Below are 26375 nucleotides of genomic sequence, written 5' to 3'. Positions count from 1 at the left end.
CGGGCGGCCCGAGCGGCGGCGGCGGCGGCGGCGGCGGCGGCGGCGGCGGGGCCTGGCGGACAATGAGGGCGGCGGGGCGGCGGTGAGCGGCGGCGGCGAGCGAGCGGCCCGGGGTGGGGCGGGGCCGCCATGGACAATCAGGTGAGCGCCCCGCTTTGTGCGGCCGCCCCGGGCGGGGACCCCGACCCCCGGGTGCCCGGGGGAGTCCGACACGGGCCTGGGTGCTTGGGGACCCCGACATGGTCCGGGTGTCGTGGGGACCCCGAGATGATCCGGGTGTCGTGGGGACCCCGAGATGATCCGGGTGTCGTGGGGACCCCGAGATGATCCGGGTGTCGTGGGGACCCCGAGATGATCCGGGTGTCGTGGGGACCCCGAGATGATCCGGGTGTCGTGGGGACCCCGAGATGGTCCGGGTGTCGTGGGGACCCCGAGATGGTCCGGGTGTCGTGGGGACCCCGAGATGGTCCGGGTGCCGTGGGGACCCCGAGATGGTCCGGGTGCCGTCGGGACCCCGAGATGGTCCAGGTGCTTGGGGACCCCGAGATGATCCAGGTGTCGTGGGGACCCCGAGATGGTCCGGGTGCTTGGGGACCCCGACATGGTCCAGGTGCTTGGGGACCCCGAGATGGTCCGGATGTCATGGGGACCCCGACATGGTCCGGGTGCCGTGGGGACCCCGAGATGGTCCCTCCGTGGGGACCCCGAGATGATCCGGGTGTCGTGGGGACCCCGAGATGGTCCGGGTGCCGTCGGGACCCCGAGATGGTCCAGGTGCTTGGGGACCCCGAGATGATCCAGGTGTCGTGGGGACCCCGAGATGGTCCGGGTGCCGTGGGGACCCCGAGATGGTCCGGGTGTCGTGGGGACCCCGAGATGATCCGGGTGTCGTGGGGACCCCGAGATGATCCGGGTGTCGTGGGGACCCCGAGATGATCCGGGTGTCGTGGGGACCCCGAGATGATCCGGGTGTCGTGGGGACCCCGAGATGGTCCGGGTGCCGTGGGGACCCCGAGATGGTCCGGGTGCCGTGGGGACCCCGAGATGGTCCGGGTGCCGTGGGGACCCCGAGATGGTCCGGGTGCCGTGGGGACCCCGAGATGGTCCGGGTGCCGTGGGGACCCCGAGATGGTCCGGGTGCCGTGGGGACCCCGAGATGGTCCGGGTGCCGTGGGGACCCCGACATGGTCCAGGTGCTTGGGGACCCCGAGATGGTCCGGGTGCCGTGGGGACCCCGACATGGTCCGGGTGCCGTGGGGACCCCGACATGGTCCGGATGTCATGGGGACCCCGACATGGTCGGGGTGTCGTGGGGACCCCGAGATGGTCCCTCCGTGGGGACCCCGAGATGATCCAGGTGTCGTGGGGACCCCGAGATGGTCCGGGTGCCATGGGGACCCCGACCCGCCCACAACCCCTGTCGTCTGGGGAAACCCCACATAGCCCAGAGGCCCCGGGGGACCCCACTCCAGCCTGGACTCCTCAGGTCAGACGAGCCCCCCAACGGCGGGTCCCTGGGCTTCCACAGAGAACCCCTCCAGCACCCTCAGGGGATGGGGGACCTGCAGTGTCGCCAGGGACCCCAGTCTTCTCAGAATACCCCCGGGGCACCCTGGGAGCCCCCCAGACCTCCTTGGGGTAACCTGGGGAACCCCAAGAGAGCCCAGACAGCACGCCCCTTCCCGTGCCCTGCAGAACCCCCGCCTGGCCCAGCCCCCTCCTGAGACGGGGGTCCCCCCTCATGCCCCAACTTGGCCAAGACACTCCTGTAGGGACCCCAAGACGGCTCAGGCGGCCTGGGGACCCCAATCTTCTCAGACTCCTCCCCCCACCCCCGCCATGTCCTTGGGAACCCCAGAAGAGCCCACACTGCCCCCCCATACCTTCTGAGACCCCAGGTTAGCTGACTGACCCCCTCCAGAGACTTCAGGTGGGCTCAGGTGGTCTTGGTCCTGTGTCCCCAATGTCACAGAACGTCCTGGAACCCCACAAGTCTCCCTGGGGATGTTTACCACCCTGGGAAGCCACAGGACCCCAACACACACACCATCCTGTGGGGTGGCCTCAGCCCCTGCCTCCCCGCCTGGAACTTCCCAGCGGTGTGGTCAAGGAGGGCTTCCTGGAGGTGGTGGCAGCCGCAAAGACAGAGAGCCCGGTCCTCCTCGGGGAGCCAGTCCATCCCCGGAGCTTGGGGGGGTGGGTGCTGCCAGAGGGAGGGCGGCCTCTGACCCTGGCCCAACCCCCCACCCCACCCCTACAGTGCACGGTGCAGGTGAAGCTGGAGCTGGGACACCGGGCCCAGCTGCGCAAGAAGCCGACGACGGAGGGCTTCACCCATGACTGGATGGTGTTCGTGCGCGGCCCCGAGCAGTGTGACATCCAGCACTTCGTGGAGAAAGTGGTGTTCCGTCTGCACGACAGCTTCCCCAAGCCCAAGCGAGGTGGGTGCCGGCGGCGGCGGCGGGGCCTCCGCCCAGACCCCGTCCCTCTCCCTGGAAACAGAGCAGAGAGCCCCCCCCCCCGGCCGCACCACCTCCCAGGGCTCCCGGCCAGGCCCCGTGTCTGGGTGGCAGGTGTCGGGGGCACCCGGGAGAGCACAGGGACCCAGGTTCAAGCCCCCCCCCAGGGACGGGGAGACAGGCTGCTGGGCACCCAGGTGTCCCACAGAGCGAGGGAGGGGGGGAGATCCTATGGCCACCCTACTCGCCTCCGACCCAGCAGGGCAGCGTCTGCCTCTCCCACCAGCCCGGCACCGAGAGGTGTGGACGGGGACAGAGCAGGTGGGGTGATGGAACGAAAGAATGAAACGAACGAGTGAGTGGGCGAGTGAGTCACTGGGTGAGGGAGTGAATGAATGAGTAGATGAGTGAAGAAGTGGGTGAGTGAATGAATGAATGAATGAATGAATGAGGAAATGAACGAGTGAGTGGGTGAATGAATGAGCAAGTCACTGGGTGAGTGAATGTGTGAGTGAATAAATGAATGAATGAATGAGTAAGTGAATGAATGAGTATATGAGTAAGGCAACGATGAGTGAAGAAGCAGGTGAATGAATGAATGAGTGATTGAGGAAATGAACGAGTGAATGGGTGAATGAATGAGCAAGTCACTGGGTGAGTGGATGAGTGAACCAGTTAGGGAGTGAATGAGTGAGTGAGTCAGTGGGTGAGTGAACAAGTGGGTGAGTGAACGAATGCATGAGCGAGGGAATGTGTGAGTGAATGAATGCGAACGAGCAAGTGAAAGAATGAGTGACTGACTGAATGAATGGTGAATGTGCATGGGAATGAATGAGCGAGGGAGTGAATGTGTGAGTGAGTGAATGAATGAATGAGCAAGAGAATGTGTGAGTGTGTGAAGGAGCGAGTGAACGAGTGAATGAGGCAGGGTGTTCCCAGCCATGCCTGCACAGCAGTGAAAATGATGCAGGCCCTGAGGCCACCGGCAGCGTTAGGGTGCTGGGGGGGGACAGGGGCCGCACGTGGGAGGTAGCGGCAGAAGTGGGGTCCCTGTGAGGGCCGGGGCACCCATATGGGCCTGTCTGTCTGTCTGTGGGGTGCAGGGTGCTCCCCAAGTCACGACCACAAGCCCCAAGGCCAGGGAGGGGGGTCTCCTGCAGTCTCGGCGGCCAGCGGAGCCTGGGCCTCTCCTGGCCCCCCACTAGAAGCGGCGGGAACACAGCGGGGAGCTTGTGGCTCCCTGTCCCCACAGGGACAGGGGGTGGAGGGTGGAGAGTGGGGAAGCTTCCAAGAACAGCAAAGCAGGGCTGCAGGTCTCCCTCCCTCTCTCTCTCTCCCTCTCTCTCACCTTCTCTATCTCCTCCTCTGGTCTCAACTTCTCTCTGTCTCTAGCCAATAAATCAATAAATATTTTTAAAGCGGGGGTGGGGGTGGTCAGTGGTGCATATGGTTGGGCACACGCGTTCCCATGTGCAAAGACCCGGGTTTGAGCCCCAGGTCCCCACATGCAGGGGGAAAGTTTCACGAGCAGTGGAGCAGGGCTGCAGGTGTCTCTCTGTCTCTCTCCTTCTCTATCTCCCTCTCCTCTCTCAATTTCTATCACACGTAAGACAAAGTAAGTAAAAGCAAAAAGATACTTTTAAGAAAAACAGAAAAATAAAGAGTAGAAAATATTATATGTACAAATAGTGCTCAGTCTGGTAGAATAGAATAAAATACGAAAGATTAGGATAGGATAGGGTAGGGTAGGGTAGGGTAGGGTAGGATAGGATAGGATAGGATAGGATAGGATAGGATAGGATAGGATAGGATAGGATAGAATAGAGAGTTGGGTGGTAGCACAGCGGGTTAAGTGCAGGTGGCGCAAAGCACAAGAACCCGCGTAAGGATCCCGGTTCGAGCCCCTGGCTCCCCACCTGCAGGGGAGTCGCTTCCCAGGCGGTGAAGCAGGTCTGCAGGTGTCTGTCTTTCTCTCCCCCTCTCTGTCTTCCCCTCCTCTCTCCATTTCTCTCTGTCCTAGCCAACAACGACGACATCAACAACAATAATAATAATAACTACAACAATAAAACAACAAAGTCTGGGAGTCGGGCGGTAGCCCAGCGGATTAAGTGCATGTGGCGCAAAGCACAAGGACCGGCATAAGGATCCCGGTTTGAGCCCCCAGCTCCCCACCTGCAAGGGAGTCGCTTCACAGGCGGTGAAGCAGGTCTGCAGGTGTCTGTCTTTCTCTCCCCCTCTCTGTCTTCCCCTCCTCTCTCCATCTCTCTCTGTCCTATCCAACAACGATAACATCAATAATAACTACAACAATAAAACAAGGGCAACAAAAAGGAATAAATGAATAAAAATAAAATAAATAAGAATAGAATAGAATAAGGATGGGATAGAGTAGAGTAGAATAGAATAGAATGGAATAGGATCGGCTAGGATAGACTATTACAGAATAGAATACAAGAGTAGGACAGGAAAGAACAGAACAGAATGAGGTAGAACAGTATAGAGTATGCTAGAAGGGGCCAGCTCACCTGTTTACCCTGTGCAGACGCGGGTTCGAGCCCCCAGTCCCCACCTGCAGGGGAGAAAGCTTCCCAAGCTGTGTAGGTGTCTCTTTGTCTCTAACCCTCTCTGGCTGTCTCTGTCCCTCCCTCCCTGTCTAGAGCCTCTACCCAGGGCTCCCCAATTGTCCATCCCCGGCTTAGGGGAGACCCACCCACTCCTCGTTCGCTCCCAGCGGGGCGCAGGCTTCCCCGCCTGTGGGGGCGCCACCCCTGGGTTCCCTCGGGGCCCCTGCCAGCTGCCCGCTGACACCTGTCCCTCCCTCCCCAGTGTGCAAGGAGCCCCCGTACAAGGTGGAGGAGTCGGGGTACGCAGGCTTCCTCATGCCCATAGAGGTGCATTTCAGGAACAAGGTAGGTCTCATGGCTCCACGTTCCCTCAGGCGGCACGGGGAAACTGAGGCGGGGGAGGGGGAGCCAGCCAGAACTGGGAGCCTCAGGGGCCTCAGCATCTGGGGGTGTGTGTGTGGTGGGGGGGGGACCACACCTCCAGATTCTTCAGCCTGAGGGCCGGGTTCAACCCCCAAGGCCACAGGTGCCTGAGGGATGCTCGGCTCCTTTCTGTCTGTCTCTCTCCTGGATAAAGAAAGAAATAAGTCTTAAAAATAATATGTGGGGGCCAGGTGGCGGCGTACCCAGTTGATCACACATAATACTAAGTGCACTGACCCGGGTTCGAGCCCCTGGCTCCCCACCTGCAGGGAGGAAGCTTCACAGGCGGTGAAGCAGGTCTGCAGGTGTCTGTCATTCTTTCTCCCTCTCTGTCTTCCCCTCCTCTCTCCACTTCTCTCTGTCCTGTCCAATAAAATGGGGGGGGGGGTGGCCACCAGGAGCAGTAGATTTGTAGTTCTGGCACCAAGACCCTAGAGAGAAAAATAAAAAATATTTGTTGGGAGTCGGGCAGTAGCGCAGCGGGTTAAGTGCACGTGGCACGAAGCACAAGGACCCGCGTGAGGTTCCCGGTTCGAGCCCCCGGCTCCCCACCTGCAGGGGAGTCGCTTCCCAGGCAGTGAAGCAGGTCTGTAGGTGTCTGTCCTTCTCTCCCCTCTCTGTCTTCCCCTCCTCTCTCCATTTCTCTCTGTCCTATCCAACAACAACGACATCAATAATAACAACAATAAAAAAAAAAACAAGGACAACAAAAAATATATATTTGACACAGTAGGGCTCCAAACTGACTCAGGGTTTGGAGAGGTGGGGGTTCAGCCCTGCTCTTCCTGAGGAGCTCTCCCAGATCCTGGGGTCCTCTCGGGAGCTGTGTGGGCTGGGGGAGAGGAGGCCCGGGCATCTCTGGTATCGGCTTTTGGAGGGCAGGTGGTTGGGGGTTCTGGGAGGGATCGGGGATCTGAACTGGGAGGGAAGGAAAGAAGTAAACAAGAGGTGCGCTGCCCCGAGGACCCCAGGCTGCTCTGACGCCCAGAGGAGCCAGGCCCAGTCCCCCCAGGCGTGGAGCCAGTGAAATGACACTCAGTCCTGGGTGGGTGTGTGTGTGTGTGTGTGTGTGTGTGTGTGAGAGAGAGAGAGAGAGAGAGAGAGGAGGGGGACTTTGGGGGATGGGGAGGCCGAGGTGGTAACTTGAGGCCGGTAGCCATTCCCTCACCCTGGTTTCAGTCCCCAGTACCAAATACCACAGGCCTATTCTGTTTTCTGTTTTCTTTCTTTTCTTTTTTTCTAAAGCTTCCTCTTCCTCCTTTTTCCTCCTCCTCTCTCCTTCCTTCTTTCTTCTTCTTTTTTCTTCTCCTCTGAAAGAAGGGACCAGGTGGTGGCACACTTGGTAGAGCACACAAGTCCCCATGTTCAAGGCCCCACTTCCCACCTGCAAGGGAGAAGCTTCCCGAGCGGTGAAGCAGGACTGCAGGTGTCTCTCTGTCTCTCTCCCTCTCTATCTCCCCTTCTCTCGATTTCTCTCTGACTCTGTCAAGTAAAAGAAATGTAAAATAAGAGCAAAAAAATCAATATAAGAATTAAAGGATAGAAGAGAGTAATAGAAACTGTTATGATATAGAATAGTGTTCACAGGGGAGTCGGGCTGTAGCACCTGCAGCGGGCTAAGCGCAGGTGGCGCAAAGCACAGGGACCGGCGTGAGGATCCCAGTTCGAGCCCCTGGCTCCCCACCTGCAGGGGAGTCGCTTCCCAGGTGGTGAAGCAGGTCTGCAGGTGTCTGTCTTTCTCTCCCCCCTGTCTTCCCCTCTTCTCTCCATTTCTCTCTGTCTTGTCCAACAGCGACGACATTAATGACAACAGTAATCATGACCACAACAATGATAAAACAACAAGGTCAACAAAAGGAGAAAGAAAAGTGACCTCCAGGAGCAGTGGATTCATGGTGCAGGCACCGAGTCCCAGCAATAACCCTGGAGGCAAAAAAAAAAAAAAATAGTGTTCACTGTGGTAGACTAGACTAGAATTAGAATAGAATAGAATAGAATTAGACTAGAATAGAATTAGACCAGAATAGAATTAGGATGGAATAGAGTAGAGCAGAGCAGAATAGGACAGAACGTGGTGGAATGGAATAGAACAAGGTTGAACAGTAGAGAATATGATAGAAGGGGCCAGGCAGTGGCACGCCTGGTTGAGTGCACCTGTTCCCATGCTTAAAGAGCCAGGTTCAAGCCCCCATTCCCCACCTGTAGGAGGGAAGCTTCCTGAGCAGAGGATCAGGGCTGCAGGTGTCTCTCTCCACCTCTCTCCCTCTCTTGTCCATGCCCCCAATTTCTTTATGTCCTAGAAAAAAAAAATATATATATATATATATGTATGTATATTTAATTTAAAAAAGAAAGGAGATCGAGGCTCACGTGTTTCCTGCAGGCAGGAGGCAGCCCTAGGCTCCCCCCCAGCTGTGATGGAAACATGGGGGGTTATGGGTGACTGAACCCCCATCCCCACTCCCTGGACTGGACTCCAATAACTCACTTTCTGCACATGGGATTTATTTATTTTTTTCCCCCATGTGGAAGATAGGAAGGAAGGGAGGGAGGCGGTTCCCAGCTTCAAGACTTGGGGTGACCAGCAAGGGCACCTCTAGAAGTCACCACATTTAGTAGTAGTATTATTGCTGTTGTTGTTATTTAGATAGATCCCAGAGAGAGAGAGAAGCCCCAGAGCTTCCCCCAGGGCGGTAGGGGCCGGGCTCCAACCCCGGGCAGGCACAGAGCACAGCAGCGCTCTGTCCAGCTGAGGTATTCCTGCACCCCAAGAGTCATCACCTTCATCAGACCCAGCTCAGCCCACCAGAGCACAGGGCTCGCAGGCCCGAGGTCCCAGAGGCTACAGGGTCAAACCCCACCTGCACCCCCTCCTGCCAGAGCTGAGCAGGGCACTCGGATCCCCTCTGTCTCTGTCTCCATCCTCTCTCTCTCTCTCTCTCTCATCCTATAAACTTTCATAAATAAATTAAGAAAAGGGGCGGGGATAGAGAGCATCGTGGTTCTGCAAAGAGACTCTCCTGCCTGAGGCTCCAAAGTCCCAGGTTCAATCCCCCGCACCACCATAAGCCAGAGCTAAGCAGGGCTCTGGTAAAAAATAAGTGAATGAATTAATTAGTTTTAAAAGGGGGGCGGGCTGTGGCGCACCGGGTTAAGCGCACTTGGTGCGAAGCGCAAGGATCTGCGTGAGGATCCCGTTTTGAGCCCCAGCTCCCCACCTGCAGGTGGGTCGCTTCACAAGCGGCAAAGCCGGTCTGCAGGTGTCTGTCTTTCTCTCTCCTCTTCCCTCCTCTCTCGATTTCTCTCTGTCTTACCCAATAAAAATAAATAAACAGGGAGTCGGGCGGTAGCGCAGCGGGTTAAGCGCAGGTGGTGCAAAGCGCAAGGACCGGTGTAAGGATCCCAGTTCGAGCCCCCGGCTCCCCACCTGCAGGGGAGTCGCTTCACAGGCGGTGAAGCAGGTCTGCAGGTGTCTGTCTTTCTCTCCCCCTTTCTGTCTCCCCCTCCTCTCTCCATTTCTCTCTGTCCTATGCAGCAACGATTACAACAACAAAAACAAGGCCAACAAAAAAAAGGGAAAATAAATAATAATAATTAAAAAATAAATAAATAAGGGGCCGGTTGGTGGCGCACCTGGTTGAGCACATGTGTTACAGTGCTCAAGGACCCAGGTTCAAGCCAACGATCCCCACCTACAGGGGAAAAGCTTCACGAATGGTGAAGCAGGGCTGCAGGTATCTGTCTCTCTCCCTCTCTATCTCCCCTTCCCTCCCTCTCGATTTCTGCCTATCCAATAAATTCTTTTTTAAAATTATCTTTATTTATTTATTGGATAGAGACAGTCAGAAATTGAGAGGGAAGGGGGAGATAGGGAGAGGGACGGAGAGACACCTGCAGCCCTGCTTCACCGCTCGCAAAGCTTTCCCCCTGCAGGCGGGGACCGGGGGCTCGAACCCGAGTCCTTGCACACTGTAACACGTGTGCTTAACCAGGGGCACCAGCACCCGGCCCCTATCCAATAAATTCTAAATAAACCAACCCATCAACAAGCACAGCTGGGCTCCGGGGATTCCAAGGGCTTGTAGGAGCTCAGAGCCAAGAAGCAGAGGCAACAAGGAAGTGTCCCCAGAGACTAGAAAAGGGGGAAAGAGATGGAGAGAGGAGTCTCACGCAGTGGGGGACCCCGTGTCACTGATTGTACCAACTCTTCTTCTTTTTCTATTTATTTATTTATTTCCCCTTTTGTTGCCCTTGTTTTATTGTTGTAGTTATTGTTGTTGTTATTGCTGTCGTCGTTGTTGGCTAGGACAGAGAGAAATGGAGAGAGGAGGGGAAGACAGAGAGGGGGAGAGACAGACAGACACCTGCAGACCTGCTTCACCGCCTGGGAAGCGACTCCCCTGCAGGTGGGGAGCCGGGGGCTCGAACCGGGATCTTTACACCGGTCCCTGCGCTTTGCGTCACGTGTGCTTAACCTGCTGCGCTACCGCCCGACTCCCCTGTACCAACTTTTCTTACTTATTTTGACCGGTGGGGTTATTGCAGGGCTCTGTGCTTGAACGGGTCCATCACTCCATCCTTGCTCTCTCTCTCCTTCTCTCTCTCTCTCTCTGTTTTGTTTTGCCTTTTTCTAAATTAAAAAAAGGTTGGCTTTTTTTTTTTTTTTTTTGTAATTCATTATTACTTTTCTTCAGAACCCTGGCTGATGGTGGTGCTGGGGATTGAACCTGGGACCTCAGGGCCTCAGGCAGGAGAGTCCTTTTGCTGAAACGCTGTGCTGGTCCCTCTATTAGATCAATAAATTGAAAATAACAATTAACAGTCATGAACGCAATAATAAGATGGAGGTCAACCCGGGGCAGCCTGCAGGCTCGCGGCTTAAAGACATCAGGGCTGTCGCTGTGGGAAGTGAGTTGAGAGCCCCTCTCTCACCTCCCGGGGGGGTCACCCACCACCCCAAAAGCCCTATAAAGTGTGAGCATGTCTGTGCTTCACACACGGGACACACAGAGATACAAGACACACGAGACACAGAGACACAAGACACAGAGATACAGAGACACACGAGACACAGAGACACACAGAGATACAGAGACACACGAGACACAAGACACAGAGATACAGAGACACACGAGACAGAGACACAAGACACAGAGACAAGACACACAGAGATACAGCGACACAAGACACAGATACAGAGACACACGAGACACAGAGACACAAGACACACAGAGATACAGAGACACACAGAGACACAAGACACACAGAGATACAGAGACACAAGACACAGAGATACAGAGACACACGAGACACAGAGACACAAGACACACAGAGATACAGAGACACACGAGACACAAGACACAGAAACACAAGACACACAGAGATACAGAGACACACGAGACACAGAGACACAAGACACAGAGACAAGACACACAGAGATACAGCGACACAAGACACAGATACAGAGACACACGAGACACAGAGACACAAGACACACAGAGACACAAGACACAGAGACAAGACACACAGAGATACAGCGACACAAGACACAGATACAGAGACACACGAGACACAGAGACACAAGACACACAGAGATACAGAGACACACAGAGACACAAGACACACAGAGATACAGAGACACAAGACACAGAGATACAGAGACACACGAGACACAAAGACACAGAGACACAAGACACACATACAGAGACAAGAGACACAGACACAAGACACACAGAGATACAGAGACACAAGACACAGAAACAAGACACACACCAAGGGACATTAACAGAGACATACACAGGAGAGAGACAGAGACACACACACACACACACACACACACACACGGGAGGGGGGGCTGGGGGTGTCCCTGTCTGTGGAACCTGTCCCCAACCTCGCCCAGGCCCCAGGCAGGAGCCAGCCCTGGAGTAGAATTTCTAGTTTGGTGGCCTTTGTTCCTGTTGCAAAGCCACATGTCCAGCCCCTATGCTATGACAGGAGGTGGCAGGGGTGGGGGAGCTGTCTGCACCCCACCCCTGGGCCCCAGCTCAGCCGTGTTAACACTGGGAGGAGCCCAGCTGTGTGTGTGTGTGTGAGAGAGAGAGAGAGAGAGGGAACACTCCCTCTCCAGGCAACCCACCCTGGCACCAATTAAGGGCACCTAGTACAAAACTCAAGGATCCGGGTTCGAGCCCCCTGCTCGGCACCTGTGTGGGGGGGTGCTTCACAAGCAGAGAAGCAGGGCAGCAGATTTCTCTCTGCCTCTCTTCCTCTCTTTTAATTATCTTTATCTATTGCGTAGACACGGACAGAAATTGAGAGGGGAGGGAGGGAGAGAGAGAGAGAGAGAAGGAGAGAGACAGATACACCTTCACCCCTGCTCCAGCTTGAACCCAGGTCCTTGCTCTTGGTGACGGGTGGGCTGGACGTCACACCCAGGGAGCCCATGGAGGGTGGGCAGGGTGTGGGGTCTCTCCTCTCTCAGCACCCTGCACAGCACCCAGGGAGCTCCATGGAGGGTGGGCAGGGCTGTGGGGTCTCTCCTCTCTCAGCACCATGGACAGCACCCAGGGAGCCTATGGAGGGTGGGCAGGGCTGTGGGGTCTCTCCTCTCTCAGCACCAGGCACAGCACCCAGGGAGCCCCATGGAGGGTGGGCAGGGCTGTGGGGTCTCTCCTCTCTCAGCACCAGGCACAGCACCCAGGGAGCCCATGGAGGGTGGGCAGGGCTGTGGGGTCTCTCCTCTCTCAGCACCCTGCACAGCACCCAGGGAGCCCCATGGAGGGTGGGCAGGGCTGTGGGGTCTCTCCTCTCTCAGCACCATGGGCAGCACCCAGGGAGCCCCATGGAGGGTGGGCAGGGCTGTGGGGTCTCTCCTCTCTCAGCACCATGGACAGCACCCAGGGAGCCTATGGAGGGTGGGCAGGGCTGTGGGGTCTCTCCTCTCTCAGCACCAGGCACAGCACCCAGGGAGCCCCATGGAGGGTGGGCAGGGCTGTGGGGTCTCTCCTCTCTCAGCACCCTGCACAGCACCCAGGGAGCCCATGGAGGGTGGGCAGGGCTGTGGGGTCTCTCCTCTCTCAGCACCCTGCACAGCACCCAGGGAGCCCCATGGAGGGTGGGCAGGGCTGTGGGGTCTCTCCTCTCTCAGCACCAGGCACAGCACCCAGGGAGCCCATGGAGGGTGGGCAGGGCTGTGGGGTGTCTCCTCTCTCAGCACCATGCACAGCACCCAGGGAGCCCATGGAGGGTGGGCAGGGCTGTGGGGGTCTCTCCTCTCTCAGCACCCTGCACAGCACCCAGGGAGCCCATGGAGGGTGGGCAGGGCTGTGGGGTCTCTCCTCTCTCAGCACCCTGCACAGCACCCAGGGAGCCCATGGAGGGTGGGCAGGGCTGTGGGGTCTCTCCTTTCTCAGCACCCTGCACAGCACCCAGGGAGCCCCATGGAGGGTGGGCAGGGCTGTGGGGTCTCTCCTCTCTCAGCACCATGCACAGCACCCAGGGAGCCCATGGAAGGTGGGGTCTCCTCTCACTCCATGTTCTCTCTCTCTAATTCTGTCCTACCCCTGTCTCCTCCATCTCTGACATAAACACTCAAAGCTTCACATCCTCTGCCCAGGACTTCTCAAGCCATGGGCCCACTGTCTGTTCTCCTACCCCGGTTTCCCTCTCTGTGAGTGGGGGTGGCCGATCGTGGTCTTGCCGTTGTCCTACCAGCGGCTGGAGTGTGCTGGTTATCAGTGACCTGTGTCCCTGAGGCCTCTGGGCCAGTCGCCCATCTGGGTGGGGCTCCCCGACCCCCAGAGCCTCCTCCGGCTCCCACGCATGCCCTGGCTCTCCCATGCGGTGCTGGGGCTTGCGAGTGCGCTGCTCACTGAGCGCCTGGCCCCGCAGGAGGAGCCGCGGAAGGTATGCTTTAGCTACGACCTCTTCCTCAACCTGGAGGGCAACCCCCCGGTCAACCACCTGCGTTGCGAGAAGCTCACCTTCAACAACCCCACCATCGACTTCCGGTACAAGCTGCTCATGGCCGGCGGGGTGAGTGGCGGGGCCACAGCGCGGGGCGGGCAGGGGCCAGGGCAGCCGCACACGGCCATCCTCCGTCCCTCCTTCTATCCATCGTCCAACCGTCAGCCATCAGCCATCTTGCATGCAGGTACTGAGTGCCTAAACTCTACACTGTGCAGCCATCCATCCACCCACCTATTCATCCATCCTTCCACCATCCATCCACCATCCATCCATCAATCCATCCATCTATCCATCCACCATCCATCCAGCCTCACCCACCCACACATCCACCCCCATATCCATCCATCCACGATCCATCCACCATCCATCCATCAATCCATCCATCCATCCACCATCCATCCATCCACCAGCCATCCATCCACCATCCACCCATTCATCATCCATCCATCTACCATCCTCCCACCATCCATCCATTCATCCACCATCCATCCCATCCACCCATCTATCCATCCATCCACCCATCCATCCATCCACCATCCATCCATCCACCATCCACCCATCCATCCACCCATCCATCCATCCATCCATCCATCCACAATCCATCCATCCACCATCCATCCATTCATCCACCATCCATCCACCATCCACCCATCCACCATCCATCCATCCATCCATCCACCATCCATCCACCTTCCATCCATCCATCCATCCATCCACCATCCATCCACCTTCCATCCATCCATCTATCCACCATCCACCATCTATCCATCCACCCATCCATCATCCATCCTTCCATCATCCATCCATTCATCCACCATCCACCCCATCCATCATCCATCCTTCCACCATCCATCCATTCATCCACCATCCATCCACCATCCATCCACCATCCATCCATCCATCCATCCATCCATCCACCATCCACCCACCCATCCATCTATCCACCGTCCATCCATCCACCATCTACCCATCCACCCGTCCATCCACCATCCATGCATCCATCCACCATCCATCCACCCATCCACCCATCCATCCTTCCATCCACCATCCATCCACCATCCATCCACCATCCATCCATCCACCATCCATCCATCCACTATCCATCCATTCATCCACCATCCATCCACCATCCATCCATCATCCATCCATCCACCATCCTTCCTCCATCCATCCACCATCCATCCATCCATCAACTATCCACCATCCACCATCCATCCAGCCTCACCCAGCCCCACATCCATCCACCCACCATCTTTCTATCATCCATCCCACCCCAGACTCCTCCGCACCCCACCACACAGTCCCCACCGGCGGTGCTGCTCCCAAGGGCCAGGCTGAGGGCATGTGGCATCTGGCAGCCGGCTCCCCGGGAGGCCTGGGTGTGAGTGTGAGTCTGCTGAGTGAGTGTGAGTCTCCTGAGTGAATGTGAGTCTGCTGAGTGAGTGTGCTGGGTGTGAGTGTGCTGGGTGTGAGTGTGCTGAGTGAGTGTGCTGGGTGTGAGTGTGCTGAGTGTGCTGGGTGTGAGTGTGCTGGGTGTGAGCGTGCTGGGTGTGAGCGTGCTGGGTGTGAGTGTGCTGGTGTGAGTGTGCTGGGTGTGAGTGTGCTGGGTGTGAGTGTGCTGGGTGTGAGTGTGCTGGGTGTGAGTGTGCTGGGTGTGAGTCTGCTGGGTGTGAGCGTGCTGGGTGTGAGCGTGCTGGGTGTGAGCGTGCTGGGTGTGAGCGTGCTGGTGTGAGTGTGCTGGGTGTGAGTGTGCTGGGAGTGAGTGTGCTGGGTGTGAGTGTGCTGGGTGTGAGTGTGCTGGGTGTGAGTGTGCTGGGTGTGAGTCTGCTGGGTGTGAGTCTGCTGGGTGTGAGTGTGCTGAGTGAGTGTGCTGGGTGTGAGTGTGCTGGGTGTGAGCGTGCTGGGTGTGAGCGTGCTGGGTGTGAGTGTGCTGGTGTGAGTGTGCTGGGTGTGAGTGTGCTGGGTGTGAGTGTGCTGGGTGTGAGTGTGCTGGGTGTGAGCGTGCTGGGTGTGAGCGTGCTGGGTGTGAGCGTGCTGGGTGTGAGCGTGCTGGGTGTGAGTGTGCTGGTGTGAGTGTGCTGGGTGTGAGTGTGCTGGGAGTGAGTCTGCTGGGTGTGAGTCTGCTGGGTGTGAGTCTGCTGGGTGTGAGTCTGCTGAGTGAGTGTGCTGGGTGTGAGTGTTCTGGGTGTGAGTGTGCTGGGTGTGAGTCTGCTGGGTGTGAGTGTGCTGGGTGTGAGTCTGCTGGGTGTGAGTCTGCTGGGTGTGAGTGTGCTGGGTGTGAGTGTGCTGGGTGTGAGTGTGCTGGGTGTGAGTGTGCTGGGTGTGAGTGTGCTGGGTGTGAGTCTGCTGGGTGTGAGTCTGCTGGGTGTGAGTCTGCTGGGTGTGAGTGTGCTGAGTGAGTGTGCTGGGTGTGAGCGTGCTGGGTGTGAGCGTGCTGGGTGTGAGCGTGCTGGGTGTGAGCGTGCTGGGTTTGAGCGTGCTGGGTGTGAGCGTGCTGAGTGAGTGTGCTGGGTGTGAGTGTGCTGGGTGTGAGTGTGCTGAGTGAGTGTGCTGGGTGTGAGTCTGCTGGGTGTGAGTGTGCTGGGTGTGAGCGTGCTGGGTGTGAGCGTGCTGGGTGTGAGCGTGCTGGGTGTGAGTGTGCTGGGTTTGAGCGTGCTGGGTGTGAGTGTGCTGAGTGAGTGTGCTGGGTGTGAGTGTGCTGGGTGTGAGTGTGCTGAGTGAGTGTGCTGGGTGTGAGTCTGCTGGGTGTGAGTGTGCTGGGTGTGAGTGTGCTGGGTGTAAGTGTGCTGGGTTTGAGCCTGCTGGGTGTGAGCGTGCTGGGTGTGAGTGTGCTGGGTGTGAGTCTGCTGGGTGTGAGTGTGCTGGGTGTGAGCGTGCTGGGTGTGAGCGTGCTGGGTGTGAGTGTGCTGGTGTGAGTGTGCTGGGTGTGAGTGTGCTGGGAGTGAGTGTGCTGGGTGTGAGTGTGCTGGGTGTGAGTGTGCTGGGTGTGAGTCTGCTGGGTGTGAGTCTGCTGGGTGTGAGTCTGCTGGGTGTGAGTCTGCTGGGTGTGAGTGTGCTGAGTGAGTGTGCTGGGTGTGAGTGTGCTGGGTGTGAGCGTGCTGGGTGTGAGCGTGCTGGGTGTGAGTGTGCTGGTGTGAGTGTGCTGGGTGTGAGTGTGCTGGGTGTGAGTGTGCTGGGTGTGAGTGTGCTGGGTGTGAGTGTGCTGGGTGTGAGCCTGCTGGGTGTGAGCGTGCTGGGTGTGAGCGTGCTGGGTGTGAGTGTGCTGGGTGTGAGTGTGCTGGTGTGAGTGTGCTGGGTGTGAGTGTGCTGGGAGTGAGTGTGCTGGGTGTGAGTGTGCTGGGTGTGAGTCTGCTGGGTGTGAGTCTGCTGGGTGTGAGTGTGCTGGGTGTGAGTGTGCTGGGTGTGAGTGTGCTGGGTGTGAGTGTGCTGGGTGTGAGTGTGCTGGGTGTGAGTGTGCTGGGTGTGAGTGTGCTGGGTGTGAGTGTGCTGGGTGTGAGTGTGCTGGGTGTGAGTGTGCTGGGTGTGAGTGTGCTGGGTGTGAGTCTGCTGGGTGTGAGTCTGCTGGGTGTGAGTCTGCTGGGTGTGAGTCTGCTGGGTGTGAGTGTGCTGAGTGAGTGTGCTGGGTGTGAGCGTGCTGGGTGTGAGCGTGCTGGGTGTGAGCGTGCTGGGTGTGAGCGTGCTGAGTGAGTGTGCTGGGTGTGAGTGTGCTGGGTGTGAGTGTGCTGGGTGTGAGTCTGCTGGGTGTGAGTCTGCTGGGTGTGAGTGTGCTGGGTGTGAGCGTGCTGGGTGTGAGCGTGCTGGGTGTGAGCGTGCTGGGTGTGAGTGTGCTGGGTTTGAGCGTGCTGGGTGTGAGCGTGCTGAGTGAGTGTGCTGGGTGTGAGTGTGCTGGGTGTGAGTGTGCTGAGTGAGTGTGCTGGGTGTGAGTCTGCTGGGTGTGAGTGTGCTGGGTGTGAGTGTGCTGGGTGTAAGTGTGCTGGGTTTGAGCCTGCTGGGTGTGAGCGTGCTGGGTGTGAGCGTGCTGGGTGTGAGTGTGCTGGGTGTGAGTGTGCTGAGTGAGTGTGCTGGGTGTGAGCGTGCTGGGTGTGAGCGTGCTGGGTGTGAGCGTGCTGGGTGTGAGTGTGCTGGGTGTGAGTGTGCTGGGTGTGAGTGTGCTGGGTGTGAGTCTGTTGGGTGTGAGTGTGCTGGGTGTGAGTGTGCTGGGTGAGTGTGCTGGGTGTGAGTGTGCTGGGTGTGAGTGCTGGGTATGAGTCTGCTGTGTGTGAGTGTGCTGGGTGTGAGTGTGCTGGGTGTGAGTGTGCTGGGTATGAGTCTGCTGTGTGTGAGTGTGCTGGGTGTGAGTGTGCTGGGTGTGAGTGTGCTGGGTGTGAGTGCTGGGTATGAGTCTGCTGTGTGTGAGCGTGCTGGGTGTGTGCTGGGTGTGAGCGTGCTGGGTTTGAGCCTGCTGGGTGTGAGTGTGCTGGGTGTGAGAGTGCTGGGTGTGAGTGTGCTTGGTGTGAGACTGCTGGGTGTGAGTGTGCTGGGTGTGAGTCTGCTGAGTGAGTGTGCTGGGTGTGAGTGTGCTGAGTGAGTGTACTGGGTATGAGTGTGCTGGGTGTGAGTGTGCTGGGTGTGAGTCTGCTGGGTGTGAGTGTGCTGAGTGAGCGTGCTGTGTGTGAGTGTGCTGGGTGTGAGCGTGCTGGGTGTGAGTGTGCTGGTGTGAGTGTGCTGGGTGTGAGTGTGCTGGGTGTGAGTGTGCTGGGTGTGAGTGTGCTGGGTGTGAGCGTGCTGGGTGTGAGCGTGCTGGGTGTGAGCGTGCTGGGTGTGAGCGTGCTGGGTGTGAGCGTGCTGGTGTGAGTGTGCTGGGTGTGAGTGTGCTGGGAGTGAGTCTGCTGGGTGTGAGTCTGCTGGGTGTGAGTCTGCTGGGTGTGAGTCTGCTGAGTGAGTGTGCTGGGTGTGAGTGTTCTGGGTGTGAGTGTGCTGGGTGTGAGTCTGCTGGGTGTGAGTGTGCTGGGTGTGAGTCTGCTGGGTGTGAGTCTGCTGGGTGTGAGTGTGCTGGGTGTGAGTGTGCTGGGTGTGAGTGTGCTGGGTGTGAGTGTGCTGGGTGTGAGTGTGCTGGGTGTGAGTCTGCTGGGTGTGAGTCTGCTGGGTGTGAGTGTGCTGAGTGAGTGTGCTGGGTGTGAGTGTGCTGAGTGTGCTGGGTGTGAGTGTGCTGGGTGTGAGCGTGCTGGGTGTGAGTGCTGGGTGTTGAGTCTGCTGAGTGAGTCTGCTGAGTGAGTGTGCTGGGTGTGAGTGTGAGTGTGCTGAGTGTGAGTGTGGGTGTGAGTGTGCTGAGTGTGAGTGTGGGTGTGAGTGTGCTGAGTGTGAGTGTGCTGAGTGAGTGTGAGTCTGCTGAGTGTGAGTGTGCTGGGTGTGAGTGTGTGTGCTGAGTGTGTGGGTGTGAGTGTGCTGAGTGTGAGTGTGGGTGTGAGTGTGCTGAGTGTGAGTGTGCTGAGTGAGTGTGAGTGCTGAGTGTGAGTGTGCTGGGTGTGAGTGTGTGTGCTGAGTGTGAGTGTGGGTGTGAGTGTGCTGAGTGTGGGTTTGAGTGTGCTGAGTGTGTGAGTCTTCTGAGTGAGTGTGAGTGTGCTGAGTGTGAGTGTGTTGAGTGTGAGTGTGAGTGTGCTAGGTGTGAGTCCGCTGAGTGTGGGTGTGAGTGTGAGTGTGCTGGGGGCAGACCTGCATCAAGTCCCTTCAGCGGGAACTGGGAGCCTCTCTCTCTTATCCTGACGGGACCGTCCGCCTGACGGTAGACAGAGACGGGGAGACAACGGCAGAGAGACAGACAGACCACGCCCCGAGGCTCCCTCTAGCATAGCTGGGTCTGCTGTGACCCGGCTCACACACAGGGAGAAGCAGGCCCTGGAGTCGTTTGCTGTCTTGTCTGGATTACTTTATTAACATGAAGGGGAGAGGACTTTATCTTTTTTTTTTTTTTTTAATATTTTTATTTATTAATGAGAAAGATAGGAGAGAGAGAGAAAGAACCAGACATCACTCTGGCACATGTGCTGCCGGGGATCGAACTCAGGACCTCATGCCTGAGGGTCTAGTGCCTTAGCCACTGCGCCACCTCCCAGACCACGGATTTTATCTTATTTATTTATTTATTTACTTATTTATTACTTTTTAAATTTTTTCCCTTTTGTTGCCCTTTTTTTTTAATTGTTGTAGTCATTGTTGTTATTGATGTCGTCGTTGTTGGACAGGACAGAGAGAAATGGAGAGAGGAGGGGAAGACAGAGAGGGGGAGAGAAAGACAGACACCTGCAGACCTGCTTCACCGCCTGGGAAGCGACTCCCCTGCAGGTGGGGAGCCGGGGGCTCGAACCGGGATCCTTACGCCGGTCCTTGCGCTTCATGCCACCTGCGCGCAACCCACTGCACTACCGCCCGACTCCCTTTATTATTCATTTTTATTTATTTATTTGATTCCAGAGTTATCACTGGGGCTTGCTGCTACAAATCCACTGAACCTATGGCCATTTTTAAAAATTTCATTCATTCATTCATTCATTCATTCATTCATTCATTTTTTGGTAAGACAAATTTACAGGGGAGGGGTGAGGAAGACAGAGAGACAGACACCTGCAGTCCTGCTTCACCACTTGGGAAGCTTCTCCCCTGCAGGTGGGGACCAGGGGCTCGAACCCGGGCCCCTGAGCATGACAACAAGCATGCCCTACCTGGCGGGTGTGTCTGCGAGCTGCGTTGTCGCCTTTCTGCCCTGGGTGCGTCCTTTCTGTCTGTCAGAGCCTCGGCCTCGTGGCGCGTGCGCGTGCTCACCGTCCCTCCCTGGGGGACAGGCCTCCCCGTGAGCCCCAAGGCACGAGAGGGGGCGAGGGAGGGCGTCTGCAGCCCCCCGGGGCAGGGGTGGCTCTCCTGTCCCCGGCCCGAGACTCTGGGGCCGCGGGGGTTGGGGCGTTGCCCAGGTGGGGGGCATTCTGGGCATCCCCCTTGGCCCTCCCGCTTCCTCTCCGCCTGTCTGCCCAGCTTGCTGCCCCTGGTCCGTCTGTCTGTCTGTCTGTCTGGCACCTTCTCGCCGCCTTCTGGAAGGTTCCCTGAGCTCTCAGGGGCCTGGCCCCATGGTCTTGGACCCACTCTTTTGCTCCCTCTCCTTCCCCTCCCTCCTGCCCTCCCTCATCTCTGTCTCCTCTCTCTCTCTCTCTCTCTCTCTGTCTCTAGCTCTCTCGCTCTACCCCTCTCTCCCTCCTTCCCTCCTCCGCTCTATTCCCTCCCCTCTCTCTGTCTCCTCCCTATCCCTCCTTCCCGCTCTCTGTCTTTCCGCCTCCCTCCCTCTCTCCCCTCCCTATCTCTCTTCTTCTCTCCCCGCTTCTCAGGGTCTGTGCCACTGAGCTCAGGCGGGTCCCGTCCCCCCAGACGTGTTGTCAGGTTCCCCAGACATCTCTGGGTCCCCAAAGTCTCTCGCTCCCCCCAAATCTCTGGCTCCTTGAACGTCTCTTGTGCTCGGGTGTCTCTCGCTCTCTTAGAGTCTCTCGCTCCGTGGACGCCTCTCCTCCCGAGCGGCTGGCTCAGGCCCCCGCCCACATCCCCACCTCAGCTCTCCGCCGGCTTCTGCCGCCCTCCCCGCCACCCCCCGGCCCCGGCCCCCCAGCCCCTGGTCCCGTAACGCGTCTCTCCTCTCTGCTAGGTGATGGTAGTACCCGAAGGAGCGGACCCCGTCTCCCGGCCCAGCCCCGACTACCCCATGTTACCCACAATTCCACTCTCTGCCTTCTCTGACCCCAAGAAGACCCGGCCGGCCCACAGCGCCAAGGTCAGTGGGGCGCAAGGCCCAGGCCCGCCGGGCAGCCCCCCAGCCCGGGCTGCCCCCCGCAGAGCCGGACCTTCCGCCCCCCTCACCCCTGCAGCCCTCTGCCCCGCCACCGCCGGCCCCCACCCGCTGCTCCCGGGGATCCCTGGGACCCCCCCCCCTCATGGGGGCCGGAGCAGCCGTGTGGGGGTCGCGGGGGCCAGAGGGCTGCCCGGGCCGCTCAGGCGAGAACCCCACGCGGACCCCCCCCCCCCGACACAGTCTAGGGAAGCTTATGGGGGGGGCAGCTTCCTGGAGGCAGAGGCCTCCGGCCATTCTTCCTTCTTCTACCTGTCTCATTGGCAGGTGCCTGTCTGTCCATCGTCCGTCCGTCTCTGCCACCTTCTTGGCCCCTTGACTCGTACACACACCCCTCCCCACCCCAGTCTTGGCATCTCTCTCATCTTCTTCTGGGTCCTAAGTGGTCTTGCCAGTCTCAGGGCCGGCAGGAGCCCCCTTCCCAGAACCCCATCACGGGGGCAGGAGGGGTCTCTCTGCAACTAGGCCTCCTGGTCCACTGCTCCTCAGACCCCAGAGGCGTCCCCCCTTGGGCCGTCCTGAAGAGTGGGGGCACCGTGGCTCTGGGGTGGGGTCCCACCAGGGAGGCCGGGAGGGAGGAGAGCTCTTGTCCTAGGGGCCGGGGGCCTCTCTGGATGGGGCGTCTCTTGGGGGGGCTTCGCTGTGGACCCCTGACCCCACGGACACTCTGTGGGGGCCGAAGCCTGGCCAGGGAGAGGAGGCCGGAGCCCACCGCCCTCGGGGCATCTGTGCCGTCCCCCCCAGACTCTCCTCGACCCCATGGGGGCCGCCCCAGTGACCCCTCTTTCCCAAACCCCCCCCCCCGCCGCCCCCAGGACGCCAGCCGCGAGGGCAGCAAAGCCAAGACCCACAAGGGCCCCAAGGAGCACCGCGAGAGGCCCCGCAAGGACTCGGAGAGCAAGGCCGCCAAGGAGCCCGAGCGCCCCAAGGACCCCGCCCCCCGCAAGTCCGGGGAGCCCCGGCCCCCCAAGGAGGAGAAGGCACTGCCCCCCAAGGCCACCTTCAAGGAGCCCAAGCCGGAGAGCCTGTCGCCCAAGGGCCCCCCCGCCAAGGCCCCGGCCAAGCGGCCCCCCGCAGACTCGCCCCGGCCCGCCAGCAAGCGCCCCAAGAAGAGCAGCGGCTCTAAGGGCCCCAAGGCCTCGCCCCGCGCCCCCGCCTCAGCCCCTGCCGGCGCCCTTCCCGACCGCAAGCCGCCCAGGGACAAGGGCGCCAAGGCCGACAGGGGCCGAGACGGAGAGGCCAGGAAGGGCCCCGAGCCCGAGGACTCCCACTCGGAGGACGACGCCTCCTTCAAGAGCGAGGTGAGGTCCGGCACACGGCACTAGGCACTCGGCACCCGGCACACGGCACCCGGCACTCGGCACACGGCACTAGGCATTCGGCACACGGCACTCGGCACTCAGCACCTGACACACAGTACCCGGCACACGGCACTAGGCATTCGGTACACGGCACCCGGCACACGGCACTCGGCACTCAGCACCTGACACACAGTACCCGGCACACAGCACCCGGCACACAGCACCCGGCACTCGGCACACAGCACCTGGCACACAGCACCCGCAGTCAGTATACAGCACCTGGCACATGGCACCCAGCCTGCAGCACTCAGCACACAGCTCCTGGCATGCAGCACTTGGCACCTGGCACAAGGCACAAAGCACTCAGCACAGGGCACTCAGCACAAAGCACTCAGCTCCAAGCACCTGGCACACAGTACCCGGCACTCAGCCCCGAACACCTAGCACTCGGCACCCAGCCCCCCAGCACCCAGCCTGCACCCCGCACAGGCGCCAGAGGATGGGTGTGCGGCAGGGGTGGAGGGTGAGGGCTGTGAGGACGAGGGTGGACAGGTCGGTGGGTGGCGCTCACGGTGGGGGCCCAGCTCGGCTCCTGTGTGGGCGCCCGGCTCAGCGCCCACCCCCCGCCACCCCCACCCCCAGTCTGCCCAGTCCAGCCCCTCCAACTCCAGCTCCAGCTCGGACTCCAGCTCCGACTCTGACTTCGAACCCTCGCAGAACCACAGCCAAGGTATGTGTGTGTGTGTGGGGGGAGACTCTCTGGGGGGGCTCTGTATGAAAAGGAAGACAGCCAGGGGTCCGGCCCGGGCGCCATGTGGGGAGGCGCACAGTCCCGGGGGAAGCTTTGGTGTCTCCCCATCTCTGTCAGCCTCTCGCTGAGGCCCCAGCTCCGTGCCGGGAGTGGGGGTGGGGGGTGTTGACAGCAGGTCAGGCGACAGCTCATCAAGGTATGGTGCTTGGTCCTTCGCCGGCCGGCGCCTTATCTATCTGTCTGTCTGCCTGTCTCCGTCTCTGTCTGTTCTGTGTGAAAAAATCAGCCCCAGAGAGGACACAGCCCCTCTCCTCCCCCGCAAAATAAAGAACTGACTCTGAACAGGCAGGCCCCTCCTCCAGGCCGCCCTCCTTGTTCCTGTCCCCCTCCGACCTGGGCCTGCACCCACCCAGCCCCCTCAGGCAGGACAAAGTCTTGTTTTGGGGGGTAGGGATGGGGGTTTGGGGCCTCTGGGCTGGCTCCCCCCCCCCCCCCCCCCGCTCTCCCCAGGGGGTGGGGCCCTCGAGGGGCCACGGGCTGGAGAGCGAAATCCGCCCCAGGGGTGGTGGCCTTAGGCTGAGGCTGCCCTCCCCAGGCCCCCTGCGCTCCATGGTGGAGGACCTGCAGTCGGAAGAGTCTGATGACGAGGACGACTCCTCCTCTGGGGAGGACGCGGCGGGCAAGGCTCACCCCCGGGACTCCAGGTGATGGGGCTGGGGCTGCCCGGGGGCTGGAGTGGATGGAGGGGCTGGGAGGACAGGCTGGGACTAGGGAGTTGTTGCTGGGGGGACAGGGGGCCTGGGGGACAGGTGCCTAGGGCTAGGGGGCTGGGGCTGGGGAGATAGGGGGCTTGGGGGACAGGGGCCTGTGGGGACTGGTGCCTTGGTGACGGGGGGGGGGGGGGGGGGGGGTGCTGGGGCTGCGGAGACAGGGTCCTGGGTGCCCAGGGCTGGGGACTTGGGGGACATGGGCCTGGAGTGAGGCCCTGGGCCACTGGGTCCTGGGACAGGTGGACCCGTGGTTTGAGGTGGCAGGCCTGAGGTTGTTGGGTACCTGGGGTGTTGGGGTGGGCCTCCAGCCCCCCTGAGTCTCCCCCATGAGCCACATTGGCGGCTGGGACCCCCAGCCCCTCAGCGACCCCCTCGTCCCCTTGCAGAACCATCCCCACCATCGGCCTGGGGTTCTGGGGTTCAGCCAGAGCAGGGTGGGGGGTGCAGACTGGTGCCGGCCACAGACAGACAGACAGACCGCCCGCTGTTGGCAGAGCCTTGCAGGGGCCATCCCGCCCTAGCACAGAGGGACACTCCCACGGCCCCCACCCCCACGGGACGCCCCCAGGGTGGGTGGTTCAGCTGAGACGCGGGGTCTCCCGGCCTGGCCTGCAGGGAGGGCCTGGCCCCCACGGGGCTGGGGGGTCCTAAGGCGCCGGCTGCCCCCAGGCTGACCTTCAGCGACAGCGACAGCGACCACAGCGCCGACTCCTGCCTGCCCCGCGAGCCGCTGCCGCCCCAGAAGCCGCCGCCTAGCAGCAAGGTGAGTGGGGGCCCGGCTGGGGGGAGAGGAGGGTCCCCACCCAAGGGGGGGCCGGGGGGGTGGGCGGCGGGGCTCAGAAGCAGCTCCCCGTCCCCAGACGTCTGGCCGGAGGAGCCCTGAGCCCTGCGGGAAGCCGGACAAAATGCTGAAGAAAGGCGCCTACGACAAGGTGGGCGGCCGGGGGGGGGGGGGGGGGGGGGTCCGGGTCGGGGGGCTGTGGGGCCACGGGCGAGGCTGGGTGCGCTGACCACTGTCCCCCCAGGCCTACACGGAGGAGCTGGTGGATCTGCACCGCAGGCTCATGGCGCTGAGAGAACGCAACGTACTGCAGCAGGTGGGGGACCCCAGGGAGTGGGGAGGGGTCCCCAGAGTGGGGTGGGCGGGGCCCAGCCGAGCGAGGGCGCCCCTGAGCCCCCGGTCCCCCTAGATCGTGAACCTGATCGAGGAGACGGGCCACTTCAACGTGACCAACACCACCTTCGACTTCGACCTCTTCTCCCTGGACGAGAGCACCGTCCGCAAGCTGCAGAGCTACCTGGAGGCAGGGGCCACATGACCCCGGCGGGTGCAGCCGCGTGTGCGTGTGCGTGTGTGTGCGCGTGTGCACGCGGGGGGCCGCCTCCTCCCCCAGGATCCTCTCCCGCGAACCGAGTCTTGGAACTTTTGAGAGAGAAATAATAATGACAACGACGATAATGATGATGATGATGATGAGCTTTTGCCAAATAAGACAGGACCGTGGGTCGGGGTCCTCAAGAGGGGGTCCCCCGGGACCCGGCCCTCCCGCCCCCGGTTTCTCAAGGCCACCACAGCAGCCTCTGGCCCCGCCAGGCCGCCCCCACTTCCAGGAGGGCCCCCCCGCACCCCTACTCCCGGCTCCCAGCTCGGCATCCGGCCCCCCCAGGTGCAGTGCGACCCCCCCACTCCTGCAGGCCAGCAATACTCGCAGGGTCAGCGGTCCTTGGACGGGGGACCCCTCCGGGCAGCCCCCCACTGTCCGCGTCGGCCTCCGTTACCTCCGCCGCCTGTGCCCCGCGCCCCCCGCCCCACGGGGGGGACACTTCATAGGAAGGGACCGGCGCCCCAGTCCCCCAACTACTCCTGAGAGTCGTTCCCGGCCTGAAGCAGAGGTTCCCACACACACCCCCAGGGTTGTTTCTGTTATTTGTTTTTCTGTTTTTTTTTTTTCTTCCTACAAAGGAGTGTGCGTGTCTCCCCAGGAGCAGGGTGGGGGGACGTCCTCTCCCCTCCTGTCCCCCCCACCCGTGCCCGGGGCTGGGGGGGGCAGCCACACGGAGGCTCGCGTCTTTTATAGACCCCACCGCGTCTGTCCCGCGTTTTTAAGACTCTGTTCTGTTTCGTTTTTGTTCCATTGTGAAATGATGGAGGAATTTTATACAAAACAAAAATTCAAAAAAAAAAAATAATAATAGTAATGAGAGAGAGAGAGAGGGAAACATAAGGGAAGTGGAATAAAGACAGGAAAGGCCGCGTGGCCAGTGCCCAGTG

At 59.9% G+C, this 26375-nt stretch overlaps 2 protein-coding genes across 4 annotated transcripts; both read left to right on the top strand.

Annotated features, from left to right (window-relative positions):
• Window positions 1-26375, top strand: MLLT1 (MLLT1 super elongation complex subunit). Of its 3 annotated transcripts, none has more exons than XM_060181527.1 (12): window positions 1-141; window positions 2261-2441; window positions 5289-5371; window positions 13340-13483; window positions 21081-21206; window positions 22097-22582; window positions 23225-23312; window positions 23929-24037; window positions 24773-24866; window positions 24964-25035; window positions 25129-25200; window positions 25294-26375. In XM_060181527.1, the coding sequence occupies exons 1-12, from the start codon at window positions 130-132 to the stop codon at window positions 25420-25422; spliced, it is 1596 nt and encodes a 531-aa protein (XP_060037510.1). In that variant the 5' UTR covers window positions 1-129; the 3' UTR covers window positions 25423-26375. The 3 variants fall into 3 exon arrangements, with proteins under 3 accessions (XP_060037510.1, XP_060037509.1, XP_060037511.1); XM_060181526.1 differs by having other exon boundaries at window positions 24719-24866; XM_060181528.1 differs by lacking the exon at window positions 13340-13483 and having other exon boundaries at window positions 24719-24866.
• LOC132535498 (splicing factor 3A subunit 2-like) lies at window positions 13906-14562 on the top strand (the record flags this gene model as incomplete). The annotated part of the gene is made up of 1 exon (XM_060181386.1): window positions 13906-14562. A coding segment is annotated over one exon (657 nt), but the record flags the coding sequence as incomplete, so codon positions are not given.

This window comes from Erinaceus europaeus, chromosome 23 (assembly GCF_950295315.1).
Source record: "Erinaceus europaeus chromosome 23, mEriEur2.1, whole genome shotgun sequence".
Classification (NCBI taxonomy): domain Eukaryota; kingdom Metazoa; phylum Chordata; class Mammalia; order Eulipotyphla; family Erinaceidae; genus Erinaceus; species Erinaceus europaeus.
Note: the sequence above shows the minus strand (reverse complement) of the source record. Positions and strands in the feature narration are given on the sequence as shown.